This window comes from Drosophila miranda, chromosome 2 (assembly GCF_003369915.1).
Source record: "Drosophila miranda strain MSH22 chromosome 2, D.miranda_PacBio2.1, whole genome shotgun sequence".
Lineage (NCBI taxonomy): Eukaryota > Metazoa > Arthropoda > Insecta > Diptera > Drosophilidae > Drosophila > Drosophila miranda.
The window spans coordinates 2,974,170-2,992,312 of NC_046675.1; the positions used below are offsets into that span (position 1 = coordinate 2,974,170).

An 18,143-nucleotide genomic window follows, 5' to 3' on the forward strand; every position below is an offset into this window, starting at 1 on the left:
AGATTTTCACCACAAAGTTACTCAACACCAATAGCCACCGTTAGATGGCGGGACCAGCCCAAAGGTATGCAGCGAAAAGTAGAATACTTCTTCACCGCTAGATGACGTGACAGCAGGGCGGGAAAGGCGCTTTCTCAACCGTTTTTCAAATCCCTCTAAAGCAACACAATTTAATTTAATAATAAAATAATATTTATTTCTTTTTACAAAAACATCGTAAAAGGTTTCTCTGGTTGGCATTCTTCGACATAAGATGGACTCTGACTATTTACACCTGCTTATTGCCGATACACGTACTATATATGGTATATGGTGTTGTAAGGAAAAATATCTTGACATTTGGTTATCAGAATAGTGTGTATGTGTATGGGTGTGGGTGTGGGTGTGTGCGGGTGTTGGGGTGGATAAATGCTGCAACACTTACAAGCTAAAATGCTAAGTAATATAGCTAAGAATATAGCTAGAAATTCCTACAGACTACGAAAATTGTACAATGAAGTTTGCTTTTAAATATTCTGGTTTTCGTGCGCTCTTTCTCTTTCACAAAATGGCAATACGAAATATGTGTTCATGTATATGTGTTGTGTGTGGGTGAGTGAGTGTGTGGTGCATGTGTATGTGTGTGGGTGTGCGTGTGCACTTTACATGGCAGCACCATTGTAATGCTGATACATCTCGTCCCAGAACCTCTGTCGTTCCGGCTCTGGATTCGTCTTCATGGCAAGAGTTCCCGAGATGTCCAGGTAGTTGAGGCTATTCATCACATTCGATGGATCGATGGGCGCCCACTTTGTGGTCAAATACGGATCCTCAGCATCGGGCGTGGGTGTGCTGAAACCATACAAAATTAAAATTCAAGAAAACTTCGAGGAGCTTCTCTCTATGACTCACCCGTATTTGGCGAAATTCGTCCACATGCGCACCATGCGATTCTTAACCTGCACCTCCAGCGACTTGGGGTCCAGGCTCAGGTTGAAGAAGCCAAATTTGAAGAGATATCCCAGCTCATCGCCGTGACAGACCCCCGGTCGGGGAATGCCCAGCATCCGCTTGTACAGCCCCAGGGCACCATCGAAGGAGAAGCGGTACATGTAGACAGGAGCGCTTCCATACTTGGCATGATTACGGGCAGTGCGCCGAATGCCTTGCAGGAACATGAGATCAGTGAGGAGCTGCAATAGAAGATCGTGCATTATAATGATATGAAGTTCATTCAGTGGTAAGTGCACCCACCGCTATCATCTCATCGACGGATTCAATGCCCACATGCTTGTTCCCCAGGTAGAAGGAGCGTATCTCGCGGGTGATCCTGTCATGGACATGGGTGGCATTCAAGTCCTGTGGCACCAGGCGTCCAAAGTCGTTCTCAATTATGCCCAGCAACTGAGGATTCTTTCGAAGTCCTAAGTTGAGGAGTTGAAGATGGTTAAACTAAACCATTACCTTTAGGGAATGCCCCACACTTACTTCTTATAAAGAGCATTGCTTCATGGGTGTTATAGCCTGTCATGTAGGCCACATCGCTGTGGAAATTCTGCGTGTGGTACATGTCACTTGGATGCTGGGTGATGAAGGGCTGCTCGTAGAACTGCTCCTCTTCGGAGTCCTGGTTCCAATAGCCCTCGACATTTGGAACGAAAGGCAGTCCGATATTGTTGCGCTGATCCTCTGCCGTGATGGTGGTCGGCGCTGCCTCCACCAGCTTCATCGCGGGCACGCGCCGCAAGAAGTCCAGGATCTCCTCTGTTCTGTTGGCACCCACATAGCCTAGATTGGCTGCCAGGCGGGAGGCTCTCTTGCTGGAATTGGCGGACATGGACCAGGGATTCAGGGCTGAGCCACTCTGCGAGATGGCGCGGTGGAAGAGTCCCTTGGCCATGGGCGACAGCAGGAGCAGCTGCACCGAGGAAGCCCCAGCAGACTCCCCGAAGACTGTTACCTGGGCGGGGTCACCACCGAAGGCAGCTATGTTGTCGCGCACCCACTTAAGGGCCAGCACCTGATCCTTCAGTCCCTGATTGCCGGGTGCATCGGGTCCGGCGGTGAGGAAGCCCAGTGGTCCCAGTCTGTAGTTGAGCGTGACGAGTACTATGTCCTCCGCCACCAGATAGTCGGGTCCGTAAAGGAAGGCATTGCCCGAGCCGAAGGAGAAGCCGCCACCATGCAGCCAGACCATCACTGGCCGCCTATTCTGCTCGCTGGACTCCTCATCCTCCTTGGGCATGCGGGTGGTGAATACGTTGACGAACAGACAGTCCTCGTCTCCCTTGAATGTGTCCAGGATCATGTTCTTGTGCGGACAGCTCTGGCCCTCCCTCGAGGCATCGCGGATGCCAGACCAAGGCTTCTCTGGCTCTGCCGAGCGGAATCTGTGGGAGTGTAAATATATGGTATATATATCATATATATGGGTCTACGTTATTGCCTGGGACTAACGCACCTTCTGACTCCGATCGGTGCTGCTCCGTAGCGCATTCCCTTGAAGCTGTAGTAGCCTCCTCGCTCTCCGGAGCGGTACTTCTGGTAGCGTCCCCGAACCTTGCCCAGCGTTGTGGTGGCCACAATCTCGCGCTCCTTCTGCTTGCAGAGGAAGGCGGAATAAAGGTTAATATCATAAGTTTTGATGCATTTTTAATTGCTTATTAATACGGTTTCAACCAGCGAATGTTTGGAATGCAGCGTTGCGCAACGAATTTGCATTAGAACCGGCACTGGGGAAGTGTGCCATGGTGCAAGTGTTGCGCAATTGCCTCGGTCAGTGGCCACTGATCGATGGCGATGGTGATGGCGATGGCCAAAAAAAGCCAGTTCTCGCCTTCACTCAGGCCGAGAATATGTTACGGGCGGTTCTCAAATGTCAGATCTTTCTTTGCTATTGACTTAACCTCAGCCCCAAGTTGAAGTTGATTTGGCTGTGGCATTGTTGCAGTTGCTGTTGCTGTTGCAGCTGCAGCCTGGCCATGTTTGGCCAGCTGGCTGGCTCTCCACGTTCAAGTTGAGATTTGATTGGGTCAGGCAGATTTATACATAAGTTTGACAAGTCTCGTCAAGGTCGCCGTAGCCAGTGGCTTGAGACTCACCCGCAGAGATCGCACCACCTCCTGGACCACGCGCATCGCCCGCGAAGGCAGCAGCTGCACGAGGGAGTTCGGATGCGAGGTCAGGGTCTTCCATGCCATCGTCTCCTGCAATTACAAAGATACAAGGATTGGAGCATTGTTACTAGTGGAGCAATTTACAAAAACACGCAGATCGCCCAGTCCAAGTTCACTGGGTTCGTCTGTCCGACGTTGACAATTTTTTGGGCTGTCCAATTTGTAATGATGTTAACTGTTAACGGCCAACCTTCACCGACTGCTGCTGCCAAATGAAATTTCATTTAATTGAAACACCATTTGCATCACTACACAACACTCGGACATAAAGCTCGAGAGGAGGCAGGGCAATTAACAACAACTACAGTCACGTGCTGCCAAAGGAAACGATCGCATTAGCCAGACTCGCATTTGGATACAGCCGAAGCCGTATAGCCACTGGAGCTCTCATTAAGGTGTGTGTCTCGTAGTGAATCATGACACAGTTAGATGACGATGGTTTGCTCTGGCTACGAGTCTATGTAGTTGTTGTGGAGCGCCACAAATACCCAACGAATGGCCAGGCCAGTTTCAAGTTCAAATTTTATGAGTTTTTATGCTAATTACTTTTGCCGGATACCCTCACACGAAGTCAACATTCACTGGGATGACGTGAATGGGGTGCAGACACCATGGAAGGGTGCTGAGTGCGTGAGAGGTATTCGGAATTCGGTCAAGTTTTGTATTGGTTTTTCATTCGAAATGTTGTCGTTTCGTTTCGTAGCTCTATATGTATCTGTTTCTGTTTCTTGGGCTTATGCTAATGTGGGTGTAGCTGGTTTATAACAGTTTTCAATTTGGCTCTATTCGTATCGCCGTTTGGCTTTAATTATAACTGTTTAATGCGCTTGTTAGCTTTTGTTTCGATATCCGAACAAATTGAAATTTGTGGATTGTGAATAAGGCTTTTAAGAAGTGGGTCATTGTTCAATTGAATCGAAGTGCGGCCTGAAATGTCTTAAGAAAGCAATTAAAAGCAGTCTGGATAGGTTGTCTGTCAACTGTGGAATGTTATCCAAAGACTGTGGGCTATCAAATGCAGGCGCCAATACAGCTTACAGCCCAACAAAAAACATGGTCTAATATGGAAATGTGTGAGGCAGCAGACAGATCACATCACCATCATCATCATCGTGCAGTGCATATGCATTCGCATAATATTTTGCCACTTACAATGCATCCATTATGTAATGGGCGCTTTCACGCTACGTTCGCAATCCAAAAATAAACGAAATGCGAAATGAAATGCAGGCCGGCAGATCGCCCGCCGCTCTACATACAATACAATATGTACTGCGAGTATGAGTAAAATAGAAAGTTACAAATGCAATTGTCTGGACTGTTGCATAAGAATTATCTATCAGTATGGCAAACAAACCGTGGTAGAACTGGCCATTTGGCGGACTCCGCGCATGTCCAGTGACCCGGAAGAGCTGTCCGTTGCGGCAGTTGGCGCTGATGATGTCGTTGTGGATATTGTTGAGGCTGTTGTTGTGGATGTTGTCGATGTAGTGGCGATTAAAAAAAATGCTTTTGCTGGCAAATCTTGCAAATCACCGATAACCGACCCCGACTCCGACCCCGAATCCGAATCCGCCACGCCCCAAACAGCGGCAGCAGGCTCATTGGGATTGGGGGACTTTCTCTCGGTTTTTATTCGATTGCCGGATTCATTCGGTCGCTGCACACAAATTGCAAAGACAATTAGAGCAGTGGCCAGCACAAGGCCCACGACGGCAGCTCCACAGGCCAAATGGCGGCGACAGGGCATGACGATGCGCACAGGGGGACAAGGGACACGGGAGACGGGAGACGGGAGACGGGATGCGAGCCGCGGACAAAGATACGGAACGGGCAATTTTGCTTTATGCAACCGACGACAATTGTACAAATTTGCTGCTGTTGCACGTTGCAATGTAAAACCTATAAACTTTGATTTATTGAACTCAAGCTGCCCCCTCAGTGGTGACACTTTGCACTGCGGCAGTTACTGAGACAGTTACTGCAAATAGTGTGCGCTGTCTTCACTTTTCCGCCGTTCCAATGTTGCTGCTGCCACACTCGCTGCTAGTTTCGGGACGAACTGTGGAGCTTGGGCCACAAACAGCGCTTCACATTAGATTCCACTTGTTCCTCGTTTTTGTTTTGGCCCGGCAGTCGTTATAATACCCTGGCAGTGGGGGATGTGATGGGGTGTCTTGGGACAGTGGCATCCTGAGTCATGGGTTGTGATGTTCCCAGGTTGAGGTATGATTTAGTCTCCCTTGTTGCACAATACTATACTTATTGTTCTTCTTTCAGCTCCAGGGTATCGCTTAGCCCACTCTTTCTCCTTCCCTACACTGTATAGTTTATCTTATTTGAGTTGCACTTGTTACTCGTATTGTCTATCTGCTGTCTGTTTGAAGTTGTAAACACATTTTTTTGGTTTTGATTTATTTTTAACGGCTTGTTTTATTGCCCGTGTTATGTAAGGCACGCAATGGCTCGGTGCAGACATTGTTCAGGCATTGCTCGGTTATTCTCTTGTGGGTTTTATCAGTCAATGTTATCCGACCGGCAAACGGAAATGTTTTTGTATTTTAATAGCAATATTTATTCTGATAGTGCTCGTCAGGGGCATAATTTAATGATTGAAGATTTTAAGCTTCGATAATGAACATATGTATATATTTTTTAATTGAATGTGGGATCCCAGATGATAAGTAGGTAAGGTGTCACGTGATGCTATTTACGAGCAGTATAAAATGTGTAGGGGTGCCAGCGTATTGGCAAGTCGTCTCTGATCTTTTCCACTGGCTTAATTTATTCGTAATGTCATCAGCTGCATTGCTGGAATATGAATTGCCGAAGGCATTCCTGGATAGATTCGCTTGGCTTTGGGTCTGATTGAAACAGAGGCGTAGTCGGGACCCATTGGAGTTTTTTAAGGGAAAACCATAACTTGCATTCTTTATGTGACCTCCCCAAGCAGAGGCGCTGATTTGTGTCACTGCCTGATTCATTGGCAGGTGTCAAACAAACCACTCGCGGGTGTCTGCAAAAAAAACTACTGGGTTCAGCAGAACAAATGTGCGAAATACATATTCGCTGGCTATGGGAACTGACCAGCCCCACCTCTGACACCACTTTGACTCCTTGGCTCATAAAAGCCATTAGCAGGCACATGTAAATGCAGTCTTTGGGGGCCCAAAGCAATCAGAAAGTGCTACCGCAGACGGCGAACAACTTGGCCAAAACAGAAAACAATAACTTGAGACAACGGGGAGACGTTCATTGTGGCTACTTAAACACCGCGGCGACGTCAGACCAGGTGTTGAGTTACCTCTTGGGGCGGCAACAAATTCGCGACACGATGTCAAAGTCACAGACACGCGCCCAGCGCTTTGTGGCTTTCATTTAAATTTAAATGCAAAGCCGAAATGGTCGAGTCAGCCAAAATGTACAGCTCTGACAGCTCTTTTGTCTATGCCAGAGAATCTTAATTTATTCTACAGAGACCTACTCTTAGACCTAGACAAGTAGGTTCCTGAGGGCTTGGACTCACCTTAAGTTGGTTGGAGATCTTCCCGGCACGTGCTATGGCCGTGCCGAATGTGGACGGGGCAATGGCAATGGAGGAGCCCTCCTCCCACAGAAGAAGTGTCACCAGGGACAGCAGCAGCAGGCAGAGCATCGAAGGCGGGGGTCGCGGACCCGCTGACCGTCTGGCGGATATCATGGTGCGCTTGGATCGTTGCTGGGTAAACAGATTCGAATAATGCATTAGTCGCTTGTCCACAATCTGGTCTAATGTGTTTGCAAAAGCGTCAAAACCGAATAACGAACACCGAACACCGAACACTGAATACTGAATAGCGCATAACCAACAATGAATACCGAATCGAAGCGAGGCAAGAGCGAGCGTAGTGCGCAACGCTTCTGAGCCAACTTCTTGGTCATGGCCAAGACAAAGACGCGAATGTCAACCGCTCGAACGCCAGCACAAGCTGAGCCAATCTTGTATGAGTACTTCACTCTAATTTACGTCCACTCCACTCGACAAGAGTTGACTCAGTTTTTCCAGCATTCTCTGCGCCTCTGTGCCGGTGGTCTAAATTCAAATTGCTTGCGATTATTTTCGAATTTGTTCACTCCGTTTGTCTTGGCCTAATACTAATACAGACATTATTCAATTTGGTGTTGTGTGTGTTTTTTTCCCCTACGTGAGGTCACTTAATATTTGGATGCTCACAGGGCGTATGATTAATTAGGCATTCATTTGATGTGTTGTATCGTCGTCGCAGTTGCCGATGTTGATGACTTTAAGTTTATTTCACATTATTAATATATAGTCGTATACATTTTAGGTTTTACATAAACAGACAGACTCAATGACAATGGACTAATTGAATGGCAAGACCGGAAACCTAAGCGAGAAGGTCTCAAGAAGCGAACGAACTGGGTTTTGAGGCAACAGCAACCTTAACTCACATCTACATCAACCTTTATATAGGTGATAATTCGATCTAAACGATGTTTCCTCTTCCTTAACGGCCGAAGAAATGTGCACAAAACCCCGTGGCACGCCCACCAATCTTCCATGAGAGACTACCACTGTTAAACCAGTAACCCACTCCCACTTCCTGCTTGCTGCTCTCTCTCTCTCTCTCTGTCTCTCTCTGGGCCATTTATCGTTATGACAATGCCATGGCAACACTTGCACTTTCGTTGAAAGTTGTTTGGCCAGCTGCAGCGATGGCCACGAAAGAGAGAAATATCAAGCGGAAGAGAGCACTGCACGACGATCAGCTGTGCGCACTCTTTCTCTCTCTCTCTCTCTCTCTCTCTCTTTTCGCCATAAATCACAAATACCTGCTCATTGGTATGGAGATATGATTACCACAATGTATGCTTCGTATGCAAATCAGAGTTTGCTCGAACTTTACTTTGCGCAAGCCTGCATACAAATGTGGCAAATCGAAGCCGAGACCCAAAGAAAATAGCAATCGCAGAGAATGCGGTAATTTTGTAATGCCCTGACCAATTGAAGACCCAAAGAGCGAAAGAGATACGAGTACTCCAAGAGCCAGAGAGAGCGCCACAAATTAGTTGCCATGAAACGGGAAATTAACAGAGGCATTAACAGAGGCCAAATGCAGGTGGCAACAGCAACGGCAGCAGGAAAATCAGTAGTAGGCGCCGCAAAAGAGTAGGAAAATTGTTTGGGGGGAGAGAATCCAACACCGGCTGCTGCTGACTGCTGGATGCTGGGAGATGGAGCTGGATCTGAAAGCTGAAACTGCAAATGGCATGGGGATTGCAGCCCAGGCTTGGGATAGAGACTCGCGGCTGAGACTCGAAGCTCAAAGCCGGCCAGACGAGCTTACGACACGTTACGTAAGCGGCGAGCAAAACAAAAAAGGTAAATATTGGATGGAAAAAAGTAAAAAAAATAATGAAATAAATAAGTCAAATAGCTGATACAGCGAAAAGGCATTCAAAGAAGAGAGAAATTGCCGGAGAAAGAGTAAGAGAAACCCGACTCCGTAGAGAGGTGTGAGAAAGCGAGAGTTAAGCAGATGATAACGTGCCGAAGATGATGGCCCAGTATTTGGCTTGTGCAGGCGTTCAAACAACCAATTAACGGTAAATTTCGCTTGACCCATTGCATAAGAAGCCGGCGCAGCCAAAAACGGAACTAATCCGAACAATTTGGCAGACAGCAGGCAGCAGGCAGCAGGCAGTACAAATTTATTGGGAGTGACAGACTGCCGGACAGAGTAGTGGAAAGGCATCTGCTTTGGAGAGCAGTCGGAACGGAGTCCGTGAGGGGTATGTTGACGCAAGAAGTTTCATTAACAAAAGCCGTCTGTACAAATATTACAGCGGACAAAACAGATAAATATTTGACACACATATTTTTGTTGAACCCCTGGCTCGCAACATGACTCAACACAACCGCTGCCTCAACGGCAGCCCACTGCAATGCTCAATTTTCCGAAGATTCGATTTGGACAAACTGTTTCCACAGTGCACTGCAGTGGAGTAAATATTTGCACAATTTCAATGGCATTCTGATGAGATCTGATCGCGAATACTTCTGCCACTTCAGGACACATACGAGTACACAATTCATTGCTGGTTGAACACTTTTCGATGCACTCTCTAATTGGTTTTCAGTTAAGCAAGTTCAAGTTTGTGGCTTAAGTCTTTTGCCTACTTTGATTTCAGCTTTGAAATCGAATGCGGCTTCAGTTTTGGTTTCAGCTGCGGCTTCGGCTTCGGGTTCAGACTCGGACTCGTCTTGCTGTCGCGTACCGAAAAATACTCGTATATCGTGCTTCACGTTTGACTGTCGCCGACGAAGTGAAGCTGGGACTGTGCAGCGGTGCGCTTAAGCGTCAAATTGCTCTTACTTATACCTTAACCCCTGGGGTACGCCCGACCCGAACCGCTCTCCGATTGGGCATGCAAATCATGGCCAGAAGCTGTGCAAATATCCCGAATGTTTATCACCTGAGATGAATTGAATGCATGCTAGGAATAACTTTCATTTGGTTAACCAATTCTTAGCTTTCGTTGGAATTACTCTGCAAACAAAGGTGGGCACTAAATCTAAAACATATGTGTAAATATTTTGAAACTATATTTGCCATAGATCATCGTTAAGAACATTTTAGATAACGTTTACTTTCAAATAATCGTACACTTCTTAGCTCCAGACAGTTGAAGCGGATTTCGGAAAGAGTATTTCAGCTTCTGGTTTCATTTAACGCTTTGGGGAACAGCCTACATAGTACAGATATATATGGGCAGACCCAGCTGAATAACAGTTTGTGAAAAGCAGAGTTTCTATGAGCTTGAATTATGGCCGCACTCATTTCGAGTCCACGCAGACACGCCGGCTCACGCATATATTATGCAAAATTATATCTACATTTCAATTTTTGGCAATTGGCTTGGTACCACAGCAAACAGGCTAATGACAGCCGCGTATTCTTGACCAAAATCGAGTTGGTTGGCCCTATTTGGTCATTTAAGGCACGCAGGCGAAGAGCTCTCGTTTATCTGAAACTATAGACACGTGCAATTAGGCGACACTGCCGTTTATTGTCACCACGGAAAAGCAGTTGACACTGGACAGAGATGTGGAGATGGGACAGCTAGTAGCTTCGTTTCACCGTTTGAGATCAAGGATGCGACTAATAATCTGTGGCACAACAAGTCAAGGCAAGGCAGAGACAGAAAAAGATGGACAGACAGAATGTAGATGTGGATGTGGATGGGGAAAAATAAAGTGACAATGGGCAATGAAATAACAACTGTAAAGGGTAATTCCAGCTCGACAATTAATGGCAGACATCTGATGAAAATGAACTTTTCACGAGTTGCAACTAATTAACAAAAAGCGATTGCCTAATCAAATGATCAAGTCACTTGAGCTGCAGTATTAGCGGAACCTTTAAGGCGAAGATTCTTACATAGGGCCATTAAGTTATCAGCTCTCAGAGAGCTCTTAGAGCTCTTTGACTCTCGGATTGGGCTGGTGACCTCGTTGGGCTGTTCTCACTTCGCCGCTTTACAGGCGAACTTAACCAAGCGCAGATCGTAAACAAAAGAATGCCGCGGCACTGTGCAAATAAACCTCGAAAATACAAATGAAAAATGGAAAACGAACCGAAAATATCAGCAGCAGCAGCAGAACGAGAGATACTCATTTACATGAGTGTTCATGAATTCATATTTTGTGCATTCTGGCGGCGACTCTGCCTGTCTCTCTGTTGTTCTGGCCCCGTAAGTGTGTCAACGTTTGTGGTTATTATTCTACGCAAATATTTGCTATGATTTCTATGGCATACGAACATGTCCCCGGTCAAAGGTTTCCAGACCAGTCTCGATATAGATCCGACCAGGAAGAATACAAATGATGAAGATTTCACTGCAAGCAGTCGATGACGCAGGTGAAAGGCAGAACCTGTAGTGGAGGCTCGTGTGGCAGCCACAGAGCAAGGACAACTACAAGTCTATACAGCTCTGACGTCACTTGGTTTGTTGCACTTAAAAACAGTCAAGAATTTCTACATGAGGATTAAAGAGCAAGCAGTGAAGCTCCTCTTCGTGCGTTAAATAGTAATTCGTTAAAATAGTAAACCTTGCATAGATAACTCAAGTTTCATTCATAATTTCAAAGGCTGATGCTAGAAATACTCGTTTATTATCTATTTCAGCTGTTAAGGCCGAACTCGTAGGGAGTGTTGCCGCTTTGGGGAGATAAGATAATTATTGTTTATATGTATCTACAACCTGTACAATATCTTTGGACATGTGTAGTAATGTATGGCCTTTTCAGTTTCGAGCTGACCTGCCTCTTGCCACAGTGAGTATTCTTTTGCAGGGTATTCAGACTTCGGTCCGTGTTGTGTATAGATTTGGTTGACTTACAAATATTTCCCTACTGGGGGGGGCGACTTTATAGTTTGCCAATCGCTTTGACAAAACCCATTATTTTCGATTGCCCCAAAGGCCGGGCGGGGAGTAATTGTCTCGCGAGCATATTGCGATGCCTAGTCAGTCCACGTGAATATGAACTCTTAATATAAGAGAATCATCCTAATAGTATGCACTACTTATAAGCACTGGCACTGGTTTGTAGCATGTAAAAATGTTAAGAGAAGTCTTCGAAAAGTTAAAGATATTACAGCCCAATATTATGCACCATATTTTCTCTCCCTCATCAGTTTTTCCAAATCTAAAATAAAATTGCATTGGCCATCCTCACTCCCTCCACACTCTTCCTCAAGCAGTGTGCGCCCTCTCGCGAAGAAAGGCGAGACAGCAACTCGTTTCTAATTTTAATCAGGGAATTTGAGTGGAATCGGTGTTTGGTTTGCTTTAACGGACGTACGAGTATTCAGTACTTCAGCAGAAATTACATATTACATTACATATTATTTTTTATTCTCGATCTTATTTACTAAATAATGATATTATACTGATACTGCTATAGATATACTTTCACAAATGTACAAGTCGCTGCCTGGCTTGATATATCTTGACCAGCCTAATACCTAAGAAGATCACAAAGACAGCTATGAGGCCAAAGCGGAGGCTCAACATTAACAGGTTGTCAAGGCTGTAGTACCGCATGAAAGGAACCTCCTCAATGTTCATGCGCATGTGTGAGACATCCTTGTGCCGTAGGGCATACTCCGTCCACCAGACGGCAGTCTCCAGGGGATTCATGGGCCGATCCTTAAAACACTGCGATAGCTCCTTAGCCTTGCGGACATATCGTGGTTCCTCGAGCAGGGCGCGGATGGTGGTAGACAATGTCTCCACTGTTAGAGTGTTAATATCGAGGGTCTCGGCCACGCCGACATACTGCATGCGCTTCATGTTGCCGAACTGGTCGAAGAAGACGGGCAGTCCCAGCATGGGAACTCCGCTGTTAACCGCTTCTATGGTGCTGAGGAGTCCACCGTTGGTGATGAAGAGCTTGACATTTGGATGGGACAGCACCTGACGCTGTGGCGACTGATGAATAATGTAGATGTTATCCGACCTATTGTCCGACGCCTCCACCTCTCGCTTCCAGACAATGCGCTGCTTGAGCTGGGAGAAAGTCTGCAGCAGCGTGTGCTGCATGGTCTCGGGCAGGAACCTCACCATGATCTCATTGCCCATCGAGAAGTAGATGACGCCGTGCTCGGCCTCGTCGAGGAAGCGTTGCAGCTGCTCATCGCAAGGCTCCGGGGGCTCGCTGAGATGAAGTCCGGCCACCTCGATGATGTTGGGTACATTGGCTCTAACTCGGCCCATGCTGAAGTGATTGTTCATCAGGATCACTGAGAACCGGGCCCGCAGTTCGTTGAGCTTTTCGGGTGGATAGCCAAAGAACTGCTTCAATAGCTGCAGCTGACCCGGCCGGTAGATAAGCTGCTCTATGAGCTGTTCCTCGGTTATATAGAACCAATTGTACCACCTGCTCAGAGGGGAGCGGTCCCAAGAATAACCTGCAGGTGAGATGGGCTCATAGACACTGGGTGAGGGATTGCCCGCCATGTAGTCCACTGCCCAATTGATGCTTAGGGTCGACATGCCCATTATGGGTGCATTGTAAAATCCAGCCAGGCCGAAGAGGGCATCCATGTGCACCGTTTCCAAGGTGATTATGTCGAACTGTTCGCTTCTGTTCCGCAGCAACTGTTGGACTCCGTTGTCACTCAAAATCGCATAAGAGATGTTGTACAGAGCCCTAGAAGTCAGAAAGCTCTCTGACCATTTGCTTGAAAAATATTCCTTCAGCTGATCTGACTCGATCACTTCTGCAGGAAAGTTGATTGTTCATCACTATGATTCTCTTTTTTTGGTTTGGAAAGCTTACCAGTCGTTTGTATATCCAGCAACGGCACGCGAATGTGACGGACTCCCTCGATGTCGGGCGGGAAATTCACTGGCGTCACCATCGTCACCTTGTGGCCCCGCTGGCTAAGGGCCCGCATCAAGGGATTGATAAGCTGGAAAGGCGAGGGAAACCGGTAAGGAAAAATTGCCAATATATTGGCCGCCAGTGCCAGCTCCAGGAAGAGCAGTATGGAAAGCACTAGCCAAGCACAGCCGATGCGCATTTTCACGTATTTTCCTCGTCGATTTCTGTTCCGTACATGTCGAAGCTTCAAACTGAACTGAGTGGCAATCTTATCTCGAGTTCGGTGCTACCACTGAGAGGCACATTCGAATTACACGGCATAACAATAAATAAGTTGATAACTGCTGATAACTGTGAAAAGAGAGAGTGATAGAGAAAAAGTACCAATATCAGTTGCTCTTGCAGATTGAATAAACGTTCCGTAAAATTTTATTCAAAAAGTAGTTAAAAATTCCCTAAATAGTACCCTTGCTTCTACATTTGTCTCTTTTTAACAAGAATGAGCTATCTCACTCTACATCCGATTTTTCATTATATGTTTATATAGCCAGTTCTTTCCCACAACGGTCTTTCATAGATCGCATGCGCATAACTTTCCATCTATTGAGTTTTTCCAAATGAACTCCACTTACGGCCGCCAGTGGCTCTCTCTTGTGCCTATTGGGGTTGGCTGCAAGTTGAGTACCAATTTGTTGCTTTACCATAATAGTACTTTATGATGCCATCCTTCTGTAATGTACCATTAAACATCCCTGCTATAATAATTCATTCTCTTACCATAATTCAAAGCCGCTTGTGGCGTTGATTGTTGGTACTCTTACGCTATCCATCCATATCCGGATATCCATGACTTATAATTTTACTATATATGGAGACGAATAACAAAAGCAAACCAGATATCTAAATCCGAATCACTAAGAATATAAAACTCATTTCCGATTTCTTTTTCAAAATAAGTTTTTAAGTATACAAACATCTTAGTCTATAGGACTCTTAATTATTTATATTTAACAAAATTTTCAGAATACAAAAACATATTATTATTGGGAAATATGGTTAGAAGGAGATGCAAGCTACCTTCCGATTTATGCAAAAACTATATATTTATATTTATAAAACTATAAAAAACTGCAGAATTGCAGAAAACGGAGCATCTAGTAAGCATTTTCTTTATATATGCTCTATTTCATTTAATGCAAATTTGTAGTCATGTATTTTCATTCCTTCTGTGTGTGTGAAATATGTATTATTTAACTATTTTTATAGCCAAAAGTTTGTACATATCAACGTCATATACGTACATATATGAATCAGAATTAATATTATTGTTTTGTATGTACGCATGTCTAATGATGTTGTGTGCGATCTATATATTTGAATACATACTACTTACATACACTAATATAGAAGCCATCAATGTATGTTGTTCTAAGTTGTATACATCTAACAGAAAATACATGCTTTCAGCTTGTTTTGTTTTGGCGATCGATCTTCTCATTGTGATTGATAGTTAGGTTTTCTACTGCAACTATTGGAAGCAAGGGCATATCCCCAAATGTATACAGAGTCCTCAGTGAAAAAGAAATTTTGTTGTATTAAATATTATCCAGATCTTCTTTATAGATTACCGCTAACAAGAAAGGAAAGTATTATGCAGAAAGAATAACCCAAATGGACCATTTTACCAAGGGAAGGGCTGTCGAGCAACATGACAGCCAACTGGTGTAGTGTCGAACCGATCTAGTGCTTCTCTCTGCTTCAACAGCGTTGTTCTTGGACGGATGCTATTGGTTGAAATCCTTCATAACTATATATATCTGTTCCCTGTTGATTGTCTTCCAATGCATTTAACCTCATGATAAATCGACCAGAATCTTTCGTTACCTGTCGAAACAAAGTTTAAGGCCAATCGCACGCATGGTCCTGCAAGAAACTCGGTGTGTTTAAAGTTCCAAGTTTTACTTCCCGCAAGGTGGAGGTGTAAAATTGCACCGCTCTCCATTTTCCCGGGTACTTGTACAGGCCGAGATCTCGTAAATGCAACTGTGCGTTTTATATGTATTTTGACTATAACTCAAAGTGCATTTCCGCAGCGTAGCTATTTGCATTCTGCGGGAGAGTAGTGTGCCTCTTAAACATGCATGAGCTGCAGCAGCGGTGTGGCTGGAAGCCTAGAATGATGGAGTAGCGGAACCCGGGGGATGACTGCTGTGGCGCCCAATCAACGCCGCATCGGGGGACGGCACTGCGGGGACTGCAACGGGGCGACGGGACGATGGGGGATAGGAGTAGGCAGCCTCAAATTAACTTAACACTCATAAATCAGCGTTAACGGCAACCGCAAAAAGAGTTGCATAAAAAATGGTTATGGCTGGCTCCTCTTTTTCGGGCCTTTTTTTCGGCATGTTGCAGTTGTCCCTTTGACGTTTGCCACCGAATGGAGAGGGGGTGACAGGGTCTGTGGCAACAATGCATCGTTGCATTCCAAATAAACAGTTCTCGTAAAATGCGAGCGTTTGCATTGCAGAGTAGCACCCATTGTCAGAAGCCCGGGAATATCAGGCTTAGCAATCCCGATGACAGCAGGCCACGATGAACCAATAGACATTTCCAGTTGTGTGTAATCTCTGCAAATCAATGTTCCACAGAAGCTCTGACAGAAGGTTTCTCTGTTACAGGAATAGGCAGAAATTAGGCCGATCTGGGGAGGAGAGACTCTCATTTGCACTTTCCTCGCATGCCCGATATCAAGACGTCGAAACTCTGCTGAAGTGCTCTCTTAAATGTTGGACATGCTCTGGGGGGTTACGGTTACTGTTTTGTTTTCCATTTTTCTGTTTTCCCTGTTCTCTGACAGGGTAACTGGCGGGCAATTTGGTTCGGTTGCCCAGAAATTGCTGCCGTCAATTTTGGTAATTAAATTGTAGTGCACAATTTGCCATCATTTTAATCGGCATCCAATCATCGTTCCGTAGTAATTTAGATGGATTTCAGATGGATGGATTCTTTCCCCAGACGACCCCGAATAATTGATCAGCGTTGGGGAGAGGCAGAGAGCCACTGCCCGGGAAAGAATAGAACAAAAAATATCACTCCAATTGCTGCTGAATGCATAATAAATAAGGTGAGCGACAGGCGTGTAAGCGCTGCGCTTCCGATGCCTGCGATGAATGCGAGAGCGGAAATGTAAATGATATCAATGCGGTAACTCAAGCTGACATTATTTATGCACTTTTGATTTGGACCTCCGCGCGATGCAAAGAAATGCCGGGCACTAAATCACAATTGGCGCCAGCTGGCGATGACAAAACGCGAAGTCAAATGACAGCCCACTCCTTCTCCTTGTCTTCCTCCTTGGCAAACAAAACCTCAGCAACAGCTGGGCATTTACTTTTTAGAGTCGGACTTTGGTGGGTTTTTCTTCGCTTTTTGTGCAGTAATGGCTGCCATTGAGGAGTATCTGCCATAATTTATGCACTCAAACGCCACCGGAAAGCGGAAACGCAGCCGGAAGCTGTCTAATTATTCAGCGGCAGTTGGTTAATAGAGTGGCCCGTCTCTGACTTGTCGACGCCTCTGTTTCGGTGCGTATTTTGCATGTTTACTGAGTGATCCCTTTGCCAACTGTTGCTCGGCACGGGGGCTGGGCCCAGCTTTTAATTATCTTAATGGGCCAATGTGGCGTATGCGCGATATTGACTTTTAGCCTTGTGGCAAAGGCTGCCTCTGTCACACACACACATCGTGGAGTGCGCGAGGGCGGGCGGGGAGCAGGGGCGGGACATCTGTCACATTGCATCTAGCGCAAAACAATAAAACGCTTGCCAACCTATCCCGGCAGGTGTCGCTGCCGTGATAATGTCAACAGCGGAAACAATAAAAGCCGCAGTTGTCTTTTACTCTTGCTGCGGGCTCTGCGCTGCCACGGATGGAGGCAGCACCAGTAGCAGCAGTAGCAAGAGCAGCAGCAGCAGCAGGTGGGAGTGTCTCCTGAAAACGAAGATAGCGGTTGACAGGGGCATGAATGGTGCTGGTGGTGGCTCCGAGTGTAGGGCTCTGTGTTCTCTGTTGTTTAATGTGCCGTTGCCCTTTTCCTTTTTCTAATAAATAGAATATGAAGCACTGGCATGGGGATGAGATGTGTGTACATATCAAGCAATCCTATTAGGACCTGTCTACCCTTCCCTTTTCTTCAAATTGTTTGCCTTTACTTTTAATTTCCGTTTGCGCCTAAAAGTTGTCAAAGGGTTCGGTTTGGTTTCCTTTCAACTCAAGTGCTGCCTCTCGTCTTTAGATCAACCTTCACAGAAAGTTGGCGAAGGGGAGTCCTGCTCCCTGTTCGACCCACATAAATTCAAGCAGCTTCACACGCCGCTGACAAGCGTCAGACTCGATAAATTACATTTCGTTGAGGGCCCGCCCGTCTGTCTGCCTGTCCGTCTGTTCTCTACTGCGGCTTCATAAATTGATGCTGGTCCTCTGACTGGCCACGGCCTTGAACCGCCGCCCGGGCGCTCTTTTCATCGTGCAGATGCCACTCGTGGGCCACTGCTGTCCGCTTCAGATGTTCTCGAGTGTGGCCAATGCAACTTTAGCTG

General features: G+C 46.0%; 2 protein-coding genes across 6 annotated transcripts; both read right to left on the minus strand.

Moving 5' to 3' along the window:
• Positions 1-190: 190 nt before the first annotated feature.
• On the minus strand, positions 191-9,515 carry LOC108157211 (esterase B1). Of its 5 annotated transcripts, none has more exons than XM_033389415.1 (8): positions 9,435-9,515; positions 6,682-6,873; positions 3,081-3,185; positions 2,441-2,580; positions 1,468-2,369; positions 1,234-1,403; positions 892-1,172; positions 193-831 (listed from the first exon to the last, which is right to left on the minus strand). In XM_033389415.1, exons 2-8 carry the CDS (start codon positions 6,853-6,855, stop codon positions 642-644), a joined length of 1,962 nt encoding a protein of 653 aa, XP_033245306.1. In that variant the 5' UTR covers positions 6,856-6,873; positions 9,435-9,515; the 3' UTR covers positions 193-641. The 5 variants fall into 5 exon arrangements, with proteins under 5 accessions (XP_033245305.1, XP_017144652.2, XP_033245306.1 ...); XM_033389416.1 differs by having other exon boundaries at positions 9,337-9,499; XM_033389414.1 differs by lacking the exons at positions 6,682-6,873; positions 9,435-9,515 and adding an exon at positions 4,513-5,545 and having other exon boundaries at positions 191-831.
• A 2,560-nt stretch (positions 9,516-12,075) lies between these two features.
• On the minus strand, positions 12,076-13,784 carry LOC108157835 (2-hydroxyacylsphingosine 1-beta-galactosyltransferase-like). The gene is made up of 2 exons (XM_017290039.2): positions 13,501-13,784; positions 12,076-13,441 (listed from the first exon to the last, which is right to left on the minus strand). Exons 1-2 carry the CDS (start codon positions 13,742-13,744, stop codon positions 12,132-12,134), a joined length of 1,554 nt encoding a protein of 517 aa, XP_017145528.1. The 5' UTR covers positions 13,745-13,784; the 3' UTR covers positions 12,076-12,131.
• Positions 13,785-18,143: the final 4,359 nt, after the last annotated feature.

What these genes read in the sequence shown, in the direction of transcription:
- LOC108157211 (XM_033389414.1), bottom strand. Translation starts at nt 4,905, where the DNA reads ATGCCCTGTCGCCGCCATTTGGCCTGTGGAGCTGCCGTCGTGGGCCTT. An exon ending in AAATGGCCAGTTCTACCACG is followed by an intron (nt 3,186 to 4,512) that starts GTTTGTTTGCCA and finishes TTGTAATTGCAG; the next exon opens with GAGACGATGGCATGGAAGAC. An exon ending in AGCAATGCTCTTTATAAGAA is followed by an intron (nt 1,404 to 1,467) that starts GTAAGTGTGGGG and finishes TCCTCAACTTAG; the next exon opens with GACTTCGAAAGAATCCTCAG.
- LOC108157835 (XM_017290039.2), bottom strand. Translation starts at nt 13,744, where the DNA reads ATGCGCATCGGCTGTGCTTGGCTAGTGCTTTCCATACTGCTCTTCCTG. An exon ending in GCTGGATATACAAACGACTG is followed by an intron (nt 13,442 to 13,500) that starts GTAAGCTTTCCA and finishes ACTTTCCTGCAG; the next exon opens with AAGTGATCGAGTCAGATCAG.